The following is a 16,604-nucleotide window of genomic DNA, read 5'->3' on the forward strand; positions in this document are numbered from 1 at the left end:
CGGAGAAAGAAGTTGGAGTACATGTACACAACGGAATATTACTTGGCCATAAAGAGGAATGCATTTGAATCAGTTTTAATGAGGTGGATGAACCTAGAGCCTATTACATGGAGTGAAGTAAGTCAGAAAGAGAAAAACAAATATTGTATATTAACACATATATATGGATTCTAGAAGGACGTACTGATGAACCTATCTGCAGGGCTGGAATGGAGACGCGGACACACAGAACAGACTTGCGGATACAGTGGGGAAAGGAGAGGGTGGGACGAATGGAGAGAGTAGCGTGGGGACATACACCACCGTACGTGAAACGGACAGCTAATGGAGAGCTGCTGTATAACAAACGGGGCCCGACCCAGCACTCTGTGACAGCCTAGAAGGGTGGGACGGGGTGCAGGGTGGGAGGGAGGCTCAAGAGGGAGGGGACATATGTGTACCTATGACTGACTCATGTTAATGTATGGCAAAACCAACATAATATAAAGAAACCATACTCCAATTAAAAATAAATAAAATCTTTTTAAAAAAGACAAAAGAGCTGAACCAAGATATGAATGACTGCCCGCTGCAGGCAAGAAAGAATTTGGAAGCTGACTGCCGTGCCAAAGTAAAGGCATTGACAGTTGAAGGAGTCAGTATAACAGAATCCAGTGTCTCCAGGGTACCACGCTGTGTAATCAACAGCCAGAGCCACATGCGACTCCAAAGCACGTGGATCACGGCCAGGGCAATTGAGGAAACGAGCGGTTACCTTTAATGTTAATTAATTTAAATTCTAAAAGTAAGCTCGTTTTTGGAAAATTCTTATGTTTGGAATAACTACGTGAAATTAGTATTTCAACTGCAAATTTTATGAAATCTCAATACAGGTTAAAAAAAAAAAAGGTAGAGACATCACTTTGCCGACGAAGGTCTGTATAGTCAAAGCTATGGTCTTTCCAGTAGTCATGTATGGATGTGAGAGTTGGACCATAAAGAAGGCTGAGCATCAAAGAATTTTGAACAGTGGTGCTAGAGAAGACTCTTGAGAGTCCTTTGGACTGCAAGAAAATCAAACTAGTCAATCCTAAAGGATATCAACCCTGAATATTCATTGGAAGGACTGATGCTGAAGCTCCAATACTTTGGCCACCTAATGCAAAGAGCTGACTCATTGGAAAAGACCCTGATGCTGGGAAGATTGAGGGCAAGAAGAGAAGCGAGCAACAGAAGATGAGATGGTTGGACGACATCACTAACTCAATGGACAAGAGTTCGAGGAAACCCCAGTAGATGGTAATGCATAGGGAAGTGTGGCGTGCTGTAGTTCAGGAAGTCACAGTCAGACACGACTGAGCGACTGAACAACAATAATAAGATACAGATAAAGTATTTCTAATGGAAATGTGGTGTCTGAACTGGGGTCTGCTCTAAGTACACACCAGGCCTTGTAGACTTGGTACACAGAAAAGAATGGAAAATATTTTACCACCGATTTTGAATAGTGATGACATGTGGAAATGAGACATTTTGGTCAAACAAAAATATTATTAAAACTAATTCCACTTATTTCTTTTTTTCTTTGTAATGTAGCTACCAGAACATTTTAAATTACATATGTGCTTCACATTATGTTTCTATTGAAAACCATTAGTCTGGGATATAATTCAAATACACTCAACAGTGAAGGACCAACTATTTGTTTTCATACCTAATTCAAGACTCCACATTGCATTTAGTCGCATTGAGCAGCTTCAGCTGCATGCAACAAATTCTGATAAATTCTCTTTTCATTTTTAGTTACAATTATTTTCTAATTTTCCATGTTATGGCCTCTTAGATATACCCATCATTTAAAAGTGGACATTTAATTTCCAAATACATGGGGGTTTTTAAAGTATCTTTGATATTAATTTATCATTTTGGTATGAATTTCTCATTTAAATGCTTTCTTCTCTGCAATCACCCTCTGTATTTTTTCAGTCTTTTAACTTTATTGAGCCTTTCAATGCCTAAGTCAAAGATCTTTTGGTAAAGGATACATTGCCCTTGAAAATATGTGGGTTATTTTCAAATATCTTTTGATACTGATTTCTAACATAATTCCACAGTGATAAGAGGACAGTATGATTTCAAACCTTTAGACCATGAAATTCTTGCACCTTGTTTTATGTCCCTGGTATATAGTTTATGGGAACTTGAATAGAATTTGTATCTTGCTGTTGTGTGAAAACTGTATACATCTCAATTATGTTGAATTGGTTCATAGTGCTTTTCAGGTCTACTATCCCCTCGTACTTTTCTGTCTATTCATTATATTAATTTTTAAGAGCTTGATATTGAAACTCCAACTAAAATTTTTAACTTATCTACTGAAAAAATAATTGTAATATATAGTAGAACTATATGTAACTTTGTTCTGTATGTTCCAAATCTCCATTAAATGTGCTATTGTGCTTCGATAATTTAAAAAATAAAAAAAGATTTTTTTAAATGAAGGACCAGAGTAATGTGACCCTTCTCAAGAAAAAAAAAAAAATCAAAACAGGCCAACCCCGAGATGAGAATTACCAGACAAGGACTTTAAAGCAGCTATTTAAAATATGCTCAATGAGTTACAAGAAATATGTTCATAATTGAAAGAAAATCAATAAATCTAAGCAGATAAATAGCAGTTATAAAAAAGAACCAAATGGAAATTCTAGAACTGAAAAATACAATGTCTAAAGTTAAAAGTTCACTGAATAGACTTAATAACAGAATGGAGATGCTAAGAAAGAGTCAGTGAATTTGAAGACAGATCAATGGATATTATGTAATCTGCAAAACAGACAGGAAAAATATTTTTTTAAATGAACAGAGCTTCACTGCCACCCATGGGGTCATTTTTAGTTACGCTTGTGAACTCAGTTGTGACATGCGGGGTGGGGTGGGGGGATCTGTTTCCCTGACCAGTGATCGAACCTGGCCCCCTGCATTGGGAGCATAGAGTCTTAGCCACTGGACCATCACGGAAGTCCCCCAAATATTGTGTATATGGAAGTCTTAAAAAAAAAAATAAAAGAGAATGGCTATAATAGTGCTGCGTGCAAAATACGACCCAAGCACACGGTGGTGGCCCAAACCTGCCAGGACTCCACTCAACTGTGACAAGTGAAACTCTCTGTGGGACAGCGCGGGGAAAGCCAGGCTAGGTCATGTGCCCCGTCCTCTCCTGCATCTCCCCACCGCATACCGGGTGCTTCCAAGTCTCCTTCGCCTGATACCTGAGCCAGAACATCCTGAAACTGTTCTCTCGTGAGAGGCAGCAGGAAGGTTGTGATGACCCTCCGCAGTTCACTCTTGGTCACCGTCATGTTGTTAGCGGTGTCGAGCAGGTGAAAGGCTCTCTTCAACTCATCTCCTTTCTCGGTAATTTTTTGAAATAAAATCCGTTTAACATCTAAGGACGACAGTATTGGATTTGCAACAGTTGTGGCTGTGAGAGAGAGAGAGAGAGAGAGAGAGCTATTTACTGGACGTGCTTAAGGCTACGATGATGAAAACTACTTCACTGCGTACTAGGACCCAGCAGACTTCTAAAACAGTGTTTCTTCTACCATATCTAGGTTTATAAGCAGATGACCCGCAATGGCAAATCTGCAGTCATTGTCTTCACCTCTGAAATTTACACTTCAATCAATATAGACAATAGCAGTCACATTAGAAAGAAAGAAAAAGGCAAAGATTCTTCCCTAGAAAGGACCTATGTCACTGGATATTGGAGTTAAAACCTAGTTAAGAATTAATGTCATCGCAAATAAAGCTTTTTCTTTCAAATTTATTTTTTATCGAAGCATTAGTTGATTTAAAGTATTAGGTTAATTACTGCTGTACAGCAAAGGGATTCAGTTATATACTCATATGCGCACACATTCTTTTTTTTATTCCCCTCCATTACCGTGTCATAGGATATGGAATATAGCTCCCTGTGCCACACAGCAGGACCTGATGTTGTTTGCATCTGCAAACCCCAACCTCCCTCTCTACCCCCCCAACCCCCACCCCTCGGCAACCATCAGTTTGCTCTCTGTGTCCATAATTCTGTTTGTTTCATAGATGGGTTCACTGTGTTATGTTTTAGATTCCATGTATAAGTGGTACATATTTGTCTTTCTCTGACTTACTTCACTTAGTATGAAAATCTCTAGCTGTATCCATGTTGCTGCAGATGGAATTATTTCATTCTCTTTTATGGCTGAGTAGTACTCCATATATATATATATTTATATATATAAGACTATATATATATATTTTATATATCAGATCAGATCAGTCGCTCAGTCATGTCCGACTCTTTGCAACCACATGAATCACAGCACGCCAGGCCTCCCTGTCCATCACCAACTCCCGGAGTTCACTGAGACTCACGTCCATCTAGCTGTATCCATGTTGCTGCAGATGGAATTATTTCATTCCTTTTTACGGCTGAGTAGCACTCCATATATATATATATATATTTATATTTATATATATAGGACTATATATATATTTTATATATATATAGGATTTCCCTGGTGGCTCAGACGCTAAAGTGTCTGCCTACAATGCAGGAGACCCGGTTTCAACCCCTGGGTTGGGAAGATCTCCTGGAGAAGGAAATGGCAACCCACTCCAGTACTCTTGCCTGGAGAGTCCCCCGGTTGGAGGAGCGTGGCAGGCTCCAGTCCATGGGGCCACAGTGAGTCGGACGTGGCTGAGCGACTTCACTCACTCACTCACTCACTGTATCTATAAAATGTAGGTTGCTTACGTCGTTTCCATGTCTTGGCTATTGTGAATAGCGCTACTATGAACACTGGGGTGCATGAATAATTCTGGAATTACAGTTTTGTCCGGATATGTGCCCAGGAGTAGGACTGCTGAATCACACGGTAACTCCCACTTTCAGTTTTCTGAGGAACCTCCATACCGTTTTCCACAGTGGCTGCACCGATTTACATCCCACTGACAGTGCAGGAAGGTTCCCTTTTCTCCACATCCTCTCCAGCATCACATAAATCTTCAGACCATTGTATTCACTTTTCATCTTGGTGACCACAGTCCATTTAGTACCTCTGTTTTACGCAGTAAACTCCGGTCATGTGAAATGTCTTGAACGTTGCTGCATTTTTCGTCAAATCATTCACAAGCAGGGGCTTGGAGAGAGTGACTCGGTATTTCCCTTGAAACGAGAATTTCTCATCAAGCAGTGGAACCTTTCTGGCACGTGGACACGATGGCTTTAGCCTTGGGGTGACCTGGGCCAGATGATATCAACAGATTCGGAGTGCCAGCATGGACCTTCCCAGAGGCAGCGAGGGGCCTGCTCACAGCTGCAGGGTGACTGAGCTGCCTTCTGTTTGAGGCAGTAACAGAGGACCTACCAGCACCCCCACTGCCGTGAAGAGCTCCCAGGTGCCCTCAGCTCAGGAGGAGCAATGTGGCAGGATCCAGGGACCACTCCGTCCTTCCAGGGGCTTCACAGGCCGTCACCCCAGTGCCCGCCTTCCCTGAAGCTTGCTCTCTGTGCACACACGAGGCCTGTGCCCAGTGCTGGGGGTTCCTCTTGCTCACAACGGCCACAGCGACCTCCAGGCAGGGGATCATTTAACAGGGATAACACTGGAGACCCTGAACGTAGATGGCTGGTTTGAGGTGACCGGATGAGGGTCTCAGGAAAATCTTAGAGGACACAGTGACATTTCCACTGCAAGGCTGTGTTCCTCGAAAGCAAGATAGGGGGTTGGAAGTGTGGCTGCTGTGGAGGACGGCCAGGGGAGGGGCTGCACAGAGCAGACCTCGGCCAGGAGAGGAGACTGGGAAAGTCAGAAGGAGCCAAGGCAGGCGGCCCTGTCCTCTGGCCTTGCGCTCTGGCTGTGAGATGCCACAGCAGGACTGTCACTGAGAGGGTGACACGGCCCAATCTTCATTCTCAAATATTGATTTATTCGGCTAAGCCAGGTGTTAGGTGCAGCACAAGGGTTCTCCCATCTTTGTTGTGGGACGTGGGACCTTTACTTGCAGCATGAGAACTCTTAGTTGCAGCATTTAGGATCTAGGTCCCTGAGCAGGGATCGAACCCGGGCCCCATGCAATGGGAGTGCAGAGTCTTAGCCACTGGACCACCAGGGAAGCCCTCTTTCATTCTTAAACTTCACTCTGGTATCACATGGGAGAGAAACAGAAGGGGGAGGAGAGGGGTGGTGGAAGACGTGCTGGGTGATTACAGCCAGCTCAGATGAGTCTCAAGGGAGGTCTACACTACTGTGATGGTCAGTGGGTGCAACACAGGGGTGAATAAAAGAGCGGTTAAGATAGAGGAGGTCCACAGAACACTCTGATGTGATGTGCTGGGTGAGCAGGGGACGAGGACGAAGTTCGTGTGGGTGGCTGGGTGAGCCGGGAGAAAAGGAATACGGAGGATGGGGTTGGTTGGTGGTTTTGTCTGAGATGGCCGCACAAGCTGCCCACCACACATGCTTCTCTTATGATATCGTGTTGACTCTCCTCCCGTCAGAAAGTGGGGTGTACACTCCTCCCCCTTAAAATGTGCATGAGTCCGTGGCTAAGGCAGAACTGGCACGATGTGATTGCTGAGACACGGCCACAAAGAAAGCACTACAGCCTCTGCCTGGCCCTCCTAAGACGCTCACACCAGTTGCTGCGCCGCAAGGAGGGCAGGGAGCCACGCAGAGGCCGCGCGGAGGTGTCTGGCCAACAGCCCCAGCTGAGCTTCCAGCCAAGAGCCCGCACCACCTGTTGGCCATTCGAGAGGGCCAGCCTTCAGAAGATTCCAGCCCTAGATGTCGAGTTGCCCCCCGCCTTGGCACCTCCCCCACTGAAGTGCAAAGAGCAGAGACAAGCCATCCCTGGGACCTAACTGTAGATCTGTGAGCAGAACACGTGATGGTTGAGGTTTCGAGCCTCTGTGTTTGGGGGAGTTTATTCATAACAATGCACACTTGGAACAGAAAAGTCTGCAGGAAAGCTAAGGAGCTCGGTTTGGGATATCCAAGTGGGGATGTCCATTCGAAAACTGAATACACAAATCTAGAGGTCATAGTGGGTGGTGCTGGAGATCCAGGTGTGGGGACTGGCTGTGTGGGAGCCTCAGGAAAGAAGGCAGGCAGGAAGAGAAGAGACCCTTTCGAAACATTGGCTTGAAAGGATGTGGAATTCATTCATTCAAAAGGTATTTCTGAGCACCTGTCACAGGCCAGCGCTGCTCTAGGCACTGGCGGGACTGCCGTGAGTAAGACAGGAAGCTCTGCTCTTGGAAAGCTTAGATAGACTCCAGAAGAGAGAAGCAGGAGGAGAAACAGAAAATAGATGATGATGTAACAGTAGATGGTGCCAAGTGCTTACAGGCAGCAGGACAGACCACGGAGGTGAGGGCGGCCGGGGAGCTGTCTCAGGTAGGGGAGTTGGGGGGAGCCTCTCTGGGTAGTCTGATGAGCTGAAACCAGACGGACAGAATGAGCCAGTCAAGCGCTGCAGTGAGAGTGTCCTCAACAGGCAGAAGAGCCTCCAATAAAGAGCCCCTGAGCAAGAGTGAGTCTAACGGGTCCAGGGAGCAAGAGATCTCTGTGGACAGAGGCGTGTGTCCAGCGAGAAAGGGAGGCAGTGATGGCTGAGATCGGAGTGGGTGACACCTCAGATCCCTGCACAAGGACTGGGGTTTTCTCCAAAGGCAATGGGAAGGCTCAGGAGAGTTCAAGCAGTGAGTGATCTTATTAATATATGTGGCTTGTAAAAAGTTACTCTGGTTGCTATGCGGAGAGTAGATTACAGAGGGGCAAGAAATGAGAAGTTCAATGAGGAAGCAGTTCCAAGTTCCAAGAAGAAGTGACGGTGACTTGAACAAGGTCAAGGTTGTGGTGGAGGCAGGGTTTTTTTTGCGGGGGAGGCAGATTAGAGACATAACCTAGAAACACAGCTGACAAAGTCTCACTGATAGATTGGCCTGGTGAGCTGGAGAGGGCTGATGAAAAGAAAATGAAATCAAGGATAAGTCCTTGCACTTGAGGAACTAGATAAAGGATGATGCTCTTTACCGGGATGGAGAATGCCAGGTGTCAAGAGATGTCCCATCAGTTTGTGTTTGAGATGCCCGCTAGGTGATGCTCAAGCAGAAAGGTCAGGGGGCAACCGCAGATGCGACCTGGAGCTTAGGACAGGGGTCACAATGGAGCTGCTGTTTGCTGCAGTGGTGTTTCAGGACATGGAGCCAAATGCTTACCTACGAGAGGTCAGACAGGCAGAAGACTGGGCTCAGAGCCTGGGGGAGAAGGAGGGACTGAAGTCCCCAAGGATGCTGGTTGTGCAGGGGCGGCTCTCTGCTTCCCTCTGTGTTCCTGTTGCTTTGAACCTCAGAAGCAGCTGATTCACGTGGCGGAGCTGCAGGGCCCCATGTCAGCTGGTGACAAATATTTCTCCCTCTGCCCACGCAGCCTGGAATTCCTCCTCCTGCACCCAGCATCATGGAGGGACCCCTTTATATCTGTCTCCATCTTGAAATCTTTTTTCAGACTTTTCACGTGTATTTTCAATGCTTCCCAAGAACCCCCTTCTTAGCAACCAACGATTCTAATTTTAAAGTATCAGAAAATATTGATTTGAAACGATCTGATTTTACCTGAAGGAAACTTTTTATTTCATAAGTCTAATATGCCTTCTTTGGTTTAAAATGAAAGCAACAGCCAAACTTGCATAACCTGCTGGTGGGAGTACGAATTGATAGGATCTTTCTGGAGGAGAATTGACAAAATTTTTTACTTCCATTTAGGATATAGGAAGTCACAGAGACTGTCATCCTGACCCCAGCAAAGAGAACCAGGAGGATAAGCTTTAAAAAAAGAGAGAGAGAGAAGGGTTTGAAATCCATCAAAGAACTGAGGATGCGAAGAAACAGAAAGGACCAGCCACTCCTTGGAGAGAAAGCCCCCAGGACTCCTTTCCTCCTCGCAAAGTCTTGGGAAGAGAAGCAGATTCATCCTAGACAGGGGCGTAGAGAAAACCACCAATGGGAAGCATGTAGCAGCCGTGTGGACCGATCCCATGGACTTGTATCGCCAGAGCCTCAGGCACACAGCAAGTCTGCACCCATCCACATGGGCCTTCCCACATGGCAGTGGCAGCACCTGAAGCTGGGAGCAAGGCAGGGGGGCTATGAGCTATGCCCTGAGACATGGGGGGTCTTCCCTAAGTATCAGGCAGCTGCTCACCATGGCTGAGTACAGACCAGCGGCAAGCCCCTCTGAAGCCTATGGGACCCTCACCAAGTGCCCGTTGGTGGCCCACTGCAGACTGGAGGCAGGGGGGCAAGGTGGAGGGGGACCTCCTGAGGTGCACAAAGCTGGAGTCTGAGCTGGAGAAACCCTCCTCCAATTGTGGCGGGAGGGCTGGAAGCAGAGAGTCCCCCCTAGGACACCAGGCTGGCAGCTGGACTGGGAAGCAGAGATGACTGAAGTGTCCACGCTGCTCAGATCTCAGGGTCTGCTGAAGGGAAGTGTTTGAAACAAGAGGTCACCTGAATCTAACCACCACTGACACCAAATCCAGACACGACTAAATCAAGAAATAAACTGAGCCAGTCCACCTCATCAGAAGCCTGAGTGGAAGGAGCATTCCTTTTTCTGGTGGTAAATATGATTTACTTCTGTCTCTACTCTTTTTGGGGGCTTCCCTGGTGGCTCAAACGGTAAAGCATCTGCCTGCAATGTGGAAGACCTGGGTTCGGTCCCTGGGTCAGGAAGATCCCCTGGAGAAGGAAATGGCAACCTACTCCAGCACTCTTGCCTGGAGAATCCCATGGACAGAGGAGCCTGGTAGGCTACAGTCCATGGGGTTGCAAAGAGGCGGACACAACTGAGCAACTTCACTTCCCTACTCTTTCTGGGGGCTTCCCTGATGGCTCAGAGGTAAAGAACCCATCTGCTAATGCAGGAGATGTGGATTCGATCCCTGGGTCGGGAAGATCCCCTGGAGAAGGAAGTGGTAACCCACTCCAGTGTTCTTGCCTGGGAAATCCCATGGACAGAGGAGCCTGGCAAGCTACGGTATGTGAGGTCACAAAGAATCAGACATGACTTGAGCGTGTACACACTACTCTCTTTTACACAAATGTCTGCTGCTAAATCTTTTTTAAATTGCAAGACAAGTGAAATAAGAAAACATGACCTGATGAGGAGCAAAACCAATCATCAGAAGACCCACAGAGAACAGATGCGGAAAATGATCGGGTATTTAAACTAAGAATGACAAATATGTTAAAGAGATTAAGGGAAAACTGACAACATGCTGAACATGTGGGGGATTCCAACAGAGAAGCAGAAACTTTTTTTTAAAGCACATGAAAAAGCTAGAAAGGAAAAATACAATATCAAAGTGAAGAGTTCATTTAATTTGCTTAACAGCAGACTGTCCACACGGCAGAAGAAAGGACTCATGAGTATAAAGTCAGGTCTACAGAAACTATTCAAATTGAAACATAAAGCAAAAAACATCTTAAAAGGAAACAGGGTGTCTAGTATCTGTGGCTCACAGATTTACCCATGAATTGTGTTTATTTAATACGAGTTCTGTAATACATATCTACACGTGTGTGTGCATGAATGATGTGCCGTTGCTGGACAGCCAAACACTCAATGGTGACCAACTCTGGAGAGGAAAGGGGTGCTAGGGGACATTACATATGTATGTAAATAGTTTTTATTTAAGTGTTTATTTTAAATATATAACTTTTATTTAGAAAAGGAAAAATAATTCAGTACATTTTAAAAACCATCAGTAAAAACAAAAGGCAGATGACAGATGAAAAAAGATACAGATTGCACATAAAGCATTCATACTTTTAACAAAGAGCGCTCACACAAGTAACTAAAAAGACCCGCCCACAGCGGGCGAATGGGCAAAGGACATGAAGAGGCAGTTCGTCAGAGGAAGACGTGAACCTGACGGACTTGACGATCAAAGATAAGCTCGCCATTAGGGAAACGCAGGTTAACAGCACAACAGAATGCTGTTTCATGCATATCAAATGGACAAGAAGTCAAAGACAACATTCTGTGTTGGGATGCTCAGAAACAAGCACTTTTAATTGTTATCTGGGGGATGTGGAGCTACAAGCTTCCTAAAGGCGATTTGTGGCGCCTTTACGAGTGTGAACGCCCCTTAATCTGGTAATCCTGCTTCACTCCATTCTTCATTGTGCAGTCAGAAAGCTAGTTAACGAGGATATATCTGCAGAACACTGCGGGCGTGGAGCAGCTTTGTTAGTGACGATAAATGTCTGTGGCGGAGACTGCCGGTCACCCCGACATCCATTCTCCCCTGCTTCCAGAGACCCGGGCAGACAGACGCCCATCAGACGTCGTCCGGGCTCCGCTCCGGCTCTCCGGCGGGGGCCCGTGGCCTCCTGCGGATGGCAGGTGGGCACGGTGGCCAGCGTGACTTCTGAGCGGCTCGCCTCTCCTCCGGCCTGTTCTTCCGTTGTGCTGCTCTGAGCCCTTCCGGCTCCTCGGGCTATGCGTCCACGGCGTGCGCGTGTCTAGTCCAGCCCTGGTCTCTCTTGGCTGGGATGCCTCCTCTCCCTTTCAAGACCGTGGGCTCCTCCAGGGCAGACCCTCTACAGGACCTGCTCTTTATCCTCAGTCCCTAGGACAGTTCTTGTTACATCTTAGGGCTAAGAAAATGTGTGCGAAGAAAGAGAGGGAGGGAGGAAGGAACAAATGAGAAGACGCACACTTTAGAGAAAATATAATGTCAAATTTTATTGCTTTAAAATTGATCCAAATAAGTTAGGCTTTCAGGTCCACTCAAAAACCTGCATGCAAATGTTTATACCAACTTTATTTATAATTGCCAAGGCATGACAGCAACCAAGATGTCCTTGAGGAGTGAATAAATGGTTGTACATCCATACAAGAGACTATTATTCAGAGAAAAAATAGAAATGAACTGTCACACCATGAAAAGACATGAAGGAGCCTTACGTGCGTATTGCTAAGTAAAAGAAGCCAATATGAAAACGCTTTGGACTGTATGATTCCAACTAAATGACGTTCTCAAAGAGGCAAAACTACGGAGACAGCAGGAAGACCAGCGGCTGCCTGCAACCAGGGGGTGGGAGGGATGAACAGGCAGAGCACGGAGGCGTTTCTGGGCAGTGAGACTGTCTGTGAGACGCGGTAACAGTGGATACACATCGTCACACATTGATCAAAACCCAGAGGATGCACAAAACAAAGAGTGTGAACTCCAGTAACGTACCAGTAATGGTGTGTCACTTGTAAACACTGTCCCACACCATTGCGAACGCTGGTAATAACGGAACCTGGGGAGGGGAGTGCAGAAGTGTACAGGAACTCTCTGCACGGTAGCTCAGTTTCTCTGTAAACCTAAAATTACTCAGGGCGTCCCTGGTGGTCCCGGGGTTAAGGCTCAGTTGGTGCTTTCACCGCCGTGGCCCAGGTTTAATCCCTGGGCAGGGAACTAAGATCTCACGAGCTGCACGGCATAGCATAAAAATTTTTTTTAAAAAAAAGCTACTCAAAAAATATAGTTTATTAACTAAGAAAAAACCTGAGTGAGGCAGTATACTAGATAATATAGTAGTTTAATTCCATGGCTCCTGTAATGTCTGGGTTCAAATCCCAACCCTGCCACCTAAAAACCACATAACTTTTGGGCAAGTGGCTTGATAAACCTGGGTCTCAGATTCCCCATACAGATAGGCACAGTAACAGAATCTATTTCACAGCTTTATTGGGCTGACAACACATCGTGTGAGGCCTCTGTGCAGAGTCCAGCATGCACTATCAGTACCATTTGCTCAGGAATACTCACATGAAGAAGGTCTGAACATATTTTGGAAAACACTCCTTGAATACACTCTGCATGGTGAAGAGTGCGGTCTTGAATGTGTGAATTTCCGTGTGTAAGGACATATAATATGCCAATCTGGTACAACTGCCATTTTGCACATTAAATCCCTGTGAAATGAACAAAAACAGGTCACATGACCCTCAACCACATCCCCCAGTGAGGCCAGCCTCCCGTCTACTCCTTTTCTGAAAGGGCAGCCGGGGACTGTAAACATGTAGCTGGTCAGGACCTCGCCAATGTTTCAGAGACCCCCTCTTAAAGTAAATACAAAATTGTGGGTTTTAGACTCGCTTTTATAGCATATCCAATAATCTTCAAAGATGGGAAAACAAAGAGGCGTTTGGACAGGACACCTGTACCTGCTAGTCACTCATTCCTGGTGGGTGGGGCAGGAAGGGTGTAAAGTTTCGGTCCTCTGAACTCATCCAACACACAGTCAGAGGCGTAGCTGGGGAAAAGAGCACCAGAAATGGTAGAGTGAAGGCCTCTGAAAACCTTCTCCAAAAGAGTAATGAGAACACTGGCAAGAACTGTCAGAATCAGCTGTTTCAGAACTCTGGAAACTAACCAAAGTTTGCAGCAATCTGGGGAGTATTCACTCATGGGAGATGCCAGAATCCGGGAATGAACCCCCATTTTGTGGCATTTTGACTTCCCCTGTTCCCTATCTCCCCTCATCCCCAAATCTGCAGTAGCCATGAAACCAACATCCTGTCATCACAGGGAAAACCCAGCAGCCCGCCAGACCCTGGAAGGGGAAGAACAGGGTGGAAGCACCTTCAAAGCCCCATTAGCATAAACTCTTCATTCTATGACTTACCTGAGGGCTCCCTGAAAGACCCCCACATGCAAGGCTGTCTTTATTTGAACTGATTCAGAGCTTTCCCAGGGAGGACCAGCTATTGTCAAAAGGCATTTGATTGGAAAAAAAAAAAAAATTCAGGGGCAACTGTTGTTTAAAATTGTTGTTGTTTAAAATTGTTATCCACCCAAGGAGGGTGGATAACAGATAGAGCAAATAAAAGACTAACTAAGTAGCTTAAACGGAAAAGCTAGGGAACAAGATGTCCAGAGGGGCTTTGAGAAGCTCCCACATATTCCTGGGGATCTACAAGGTGGTGCGCATGTCTCGGGCTATGCGCTTGCTCAGAAAGAGCTGAGCAGGCCCTCAGCACTGGCGGACTTGGGAGGCTCTGCACAGCAGGAGGTGAAGGCCGAGCCAAGGCTGTAAGCTGCCTGCCTGAGTGTGGACAGAAGGCTCAACACACACCAAGAGCCCTCAGCAAAGACTATCAGGCTGCTGTGTCCAGGCATTTAAAGAGAGTTCTGTCCCAGCTGCTGACCAGTCAGGGACACTTCGGTGGCCATGCATGACAAACGATACAGAACTTACCAAGTTAGTTTAGAAGAGCCTCTAAACAAACAAAATGCAAAGGAGGGCCAAGATGATTTGAGAATTGCCCAGTTTTCAACAAAAATTTTATGACACTTGCAACCACAAAAAAAAGTATGGCCTACACATACTTGTCTTCAGAAACCATGCAAACACGGAAAGAGTGGAATGAAATATTTCAAGTGTCAAAAGGAAAAAAAAAAAAATCCACCAACGTAGAATTCTGTATCCAGCAAAACATCCTTCAGATTTAAAGACAAAGACCTGATCATATCAACAAAAATTGAGGAAATGTCACCAGTAGACCTGGTTGTAAGAATTATTAAAATAAATTCTTCAGAAAGATGAAAAAACTCATGTGCAGCAGAACTCAGACCTATGTAAGGAAAGAGCAGTAAAGAAAGAATAAAGGAAGGTAAAACAAACATATACGCAGAGCTGATAACAGAGCCCCAATAGACACGAAGTAAAAACTGGTAAACTCAAAGAAGAGCTAGACGCTGCAACAATAATAACTGGAGACTTTGATACTCACTCTCAGGATGGACACAATTAGCCAGAAGACTAACAAGGACACAGAACAGCTGAACAACAACGCTTTAAACCAACAGGACCTAACGGACGACTACAGCACAGCTCACCCGACAACGACAGGACACGTGCCTCCCAAGTAGACAGGGGACAGTTTCCAGGACAGACACCACATGCTAGGCCCTAACACAAGCCTCCACAAATTTAAGAGGACGGAAAGCATCAAAGTATGTTCTCCAATCACATGAGAATGAAATTAGAAGTAACAAAAAATTAGGTAATTCACAAATATATGGAAATTACACAACACACTGTTAAATAACCAGTGAGTCAAAGAAAAAAATCATGATAGAAATCAGCAAATACTTCTAGATAAGTGAAAATGAAGGCACAACACACCAGAATAAAATGGAGAATCTGGAAATGAACCCTTAGGTGCAGCATTAATTGATTTTTGATAAGGCTGCAAGATCACTCAGTGTAGAAAGAATAGTCTTTCCAACAAATGGTGCTGGAACAACTGGATATCCACAGCCAAAAGAATGAAACGGGACCCCCATTTCACACCATGTACAAAAATTAATGAAAAATCAACCAAAGACCTAAATTTAAGAGCTGAAAATACAAAATTCTTAGGAGAAAACATACATGTAAACCTTTGTGACTTGGAATTATGTGATGATATCTTAGATATGACATGAAAAATGCAAGCAACCAAAGAAGGAATGTTAACTGGACTTCACTAAAATTAAAAATTTTTGTGCTTCAAAGGATACTATCAAGAAACTGAAAAGACAACCCACAGAATGGAGTCAATTATTTGTCAATCATATATCTGATAAGAATCTAATATGTAGACTATATCAAGAACTCTTCCAACTCAATAATAAAAAGGCAAATAACCCAGTTTAACAACGGGCAAAGGGTCTGAACAGACAGTCCTCCCAAGAAGATACACAGGTACATGAAAAATGCTCAATATCACAAGTCGTTAGGAAAATACAAGTCAGCAGCACAAGAAGGCATCCATTAAGCCCCCCGGGGGCCTCCCTGGCGGCTCAGTCCGTAAAGAATCCACCTGCAGTGCGGGAGACCTGGGTTTGATCCTTGGGTTGGGAAGACCCCCTGGAGGAGGGCGTGGCAACCCGCTCCAGTATTCTTGCCTGGAGAAGCCCCATGGACAGAGGAGCCTGGAGGGCTGCCGTCCACGGGGGTCACGACGAGTTGGACACAACTGAGCGACTAAGCACACAGCACACAAGGGATGGTATAATCAAAGAAACAATAACAAGTACTGGTGAGGGACTGAAAACCTCATGTCCACGTGGAAACTGTACACAAATGTTCATAGCAGTATACCCACAGCAGCCAAAGAGTGGAGACCACCCAAAGGCCCATCAACGAGGAAACAGATCAGCAAAAAGTGGTCTACTCATTCAGCGGGCTATACATAATTCTGGAGATGGAAATGGCAACCCACCGCAGTTCTCTCGCCTGGAGAATCCCATGGACGGAGGAGCCTGGCGGGCTACAGACCATGGGGTCGCAGGAGTCGGACACGACTGAGCGACTAAAGCAGCACGTACAAAATTCAGCCATAAGAGGGAATGAAACACTGATTCATGCTACAACACAAACAAGTCTTGAAAACGTTACGCTACAGCCAACCATGTACTGTATAATTCAACTGATGCAAAACACGTAGAATAAATACATCCATAGAAATTGGAAGCAGATTAGGCAGTTGCCAGGGTCTAAAGGTAGGGGGATATGGAACAGCTAATGAGTACGG

General features: G+C 45.4%; 1 protein-coding gene across 6 annotated transcripts in view; it reads right to left on the minus strand.

The window, feature by feature from the left end:
* Positions 1-16,604, minus strand: part of EFCAB6 (EF-hand calcium binding domain 6) — a 252,808-nt gene that overhangs the window by 219,043 nt on the left and 17,161 nt on the right. For 5 of the 6 annotated variants that reach the window (XR_015164616.1, XM_086403190.1, XM_086403191.1 and 2 more), the window contains exons 3-4: positions 12,850-12,995; positions 3,249-3,460 (exon numbers count right to left, since the gene is read on the minus strand). Coding sequence is in view for 3 of the 6 variants with exons in the window: in XM_086403190.1 (XP_086259316.1) it covers positions 3,249-3,460; positions 12,850-12,988 (351 nt within the window). In the remaining 3 variants the exon portion in view is untranslated. Of the gene's footprint in view, positions 1-3,248; positions 3,461-12,849; positions 12,996-13,247; positions 13,337-16,604 lie in introns of all 6 variants that reach the window. The other variant, XM_086403189.1, reaches the window with a different exon arrangement.

Source organism: Bos grunniens, chromosome 5 (genome assembly GCF_055505025.1).
Source record: "Bos grunniens cultivar Pamir isolate PY7600 chromosome 5, Bosgru_T2T1.0, whole genome shotgun sequence".
NCBI lineage: Eukaryota > Metazoa > Chordata > Mammalia > Artiodactyla > Bovidae > Bos > Bos grunniens.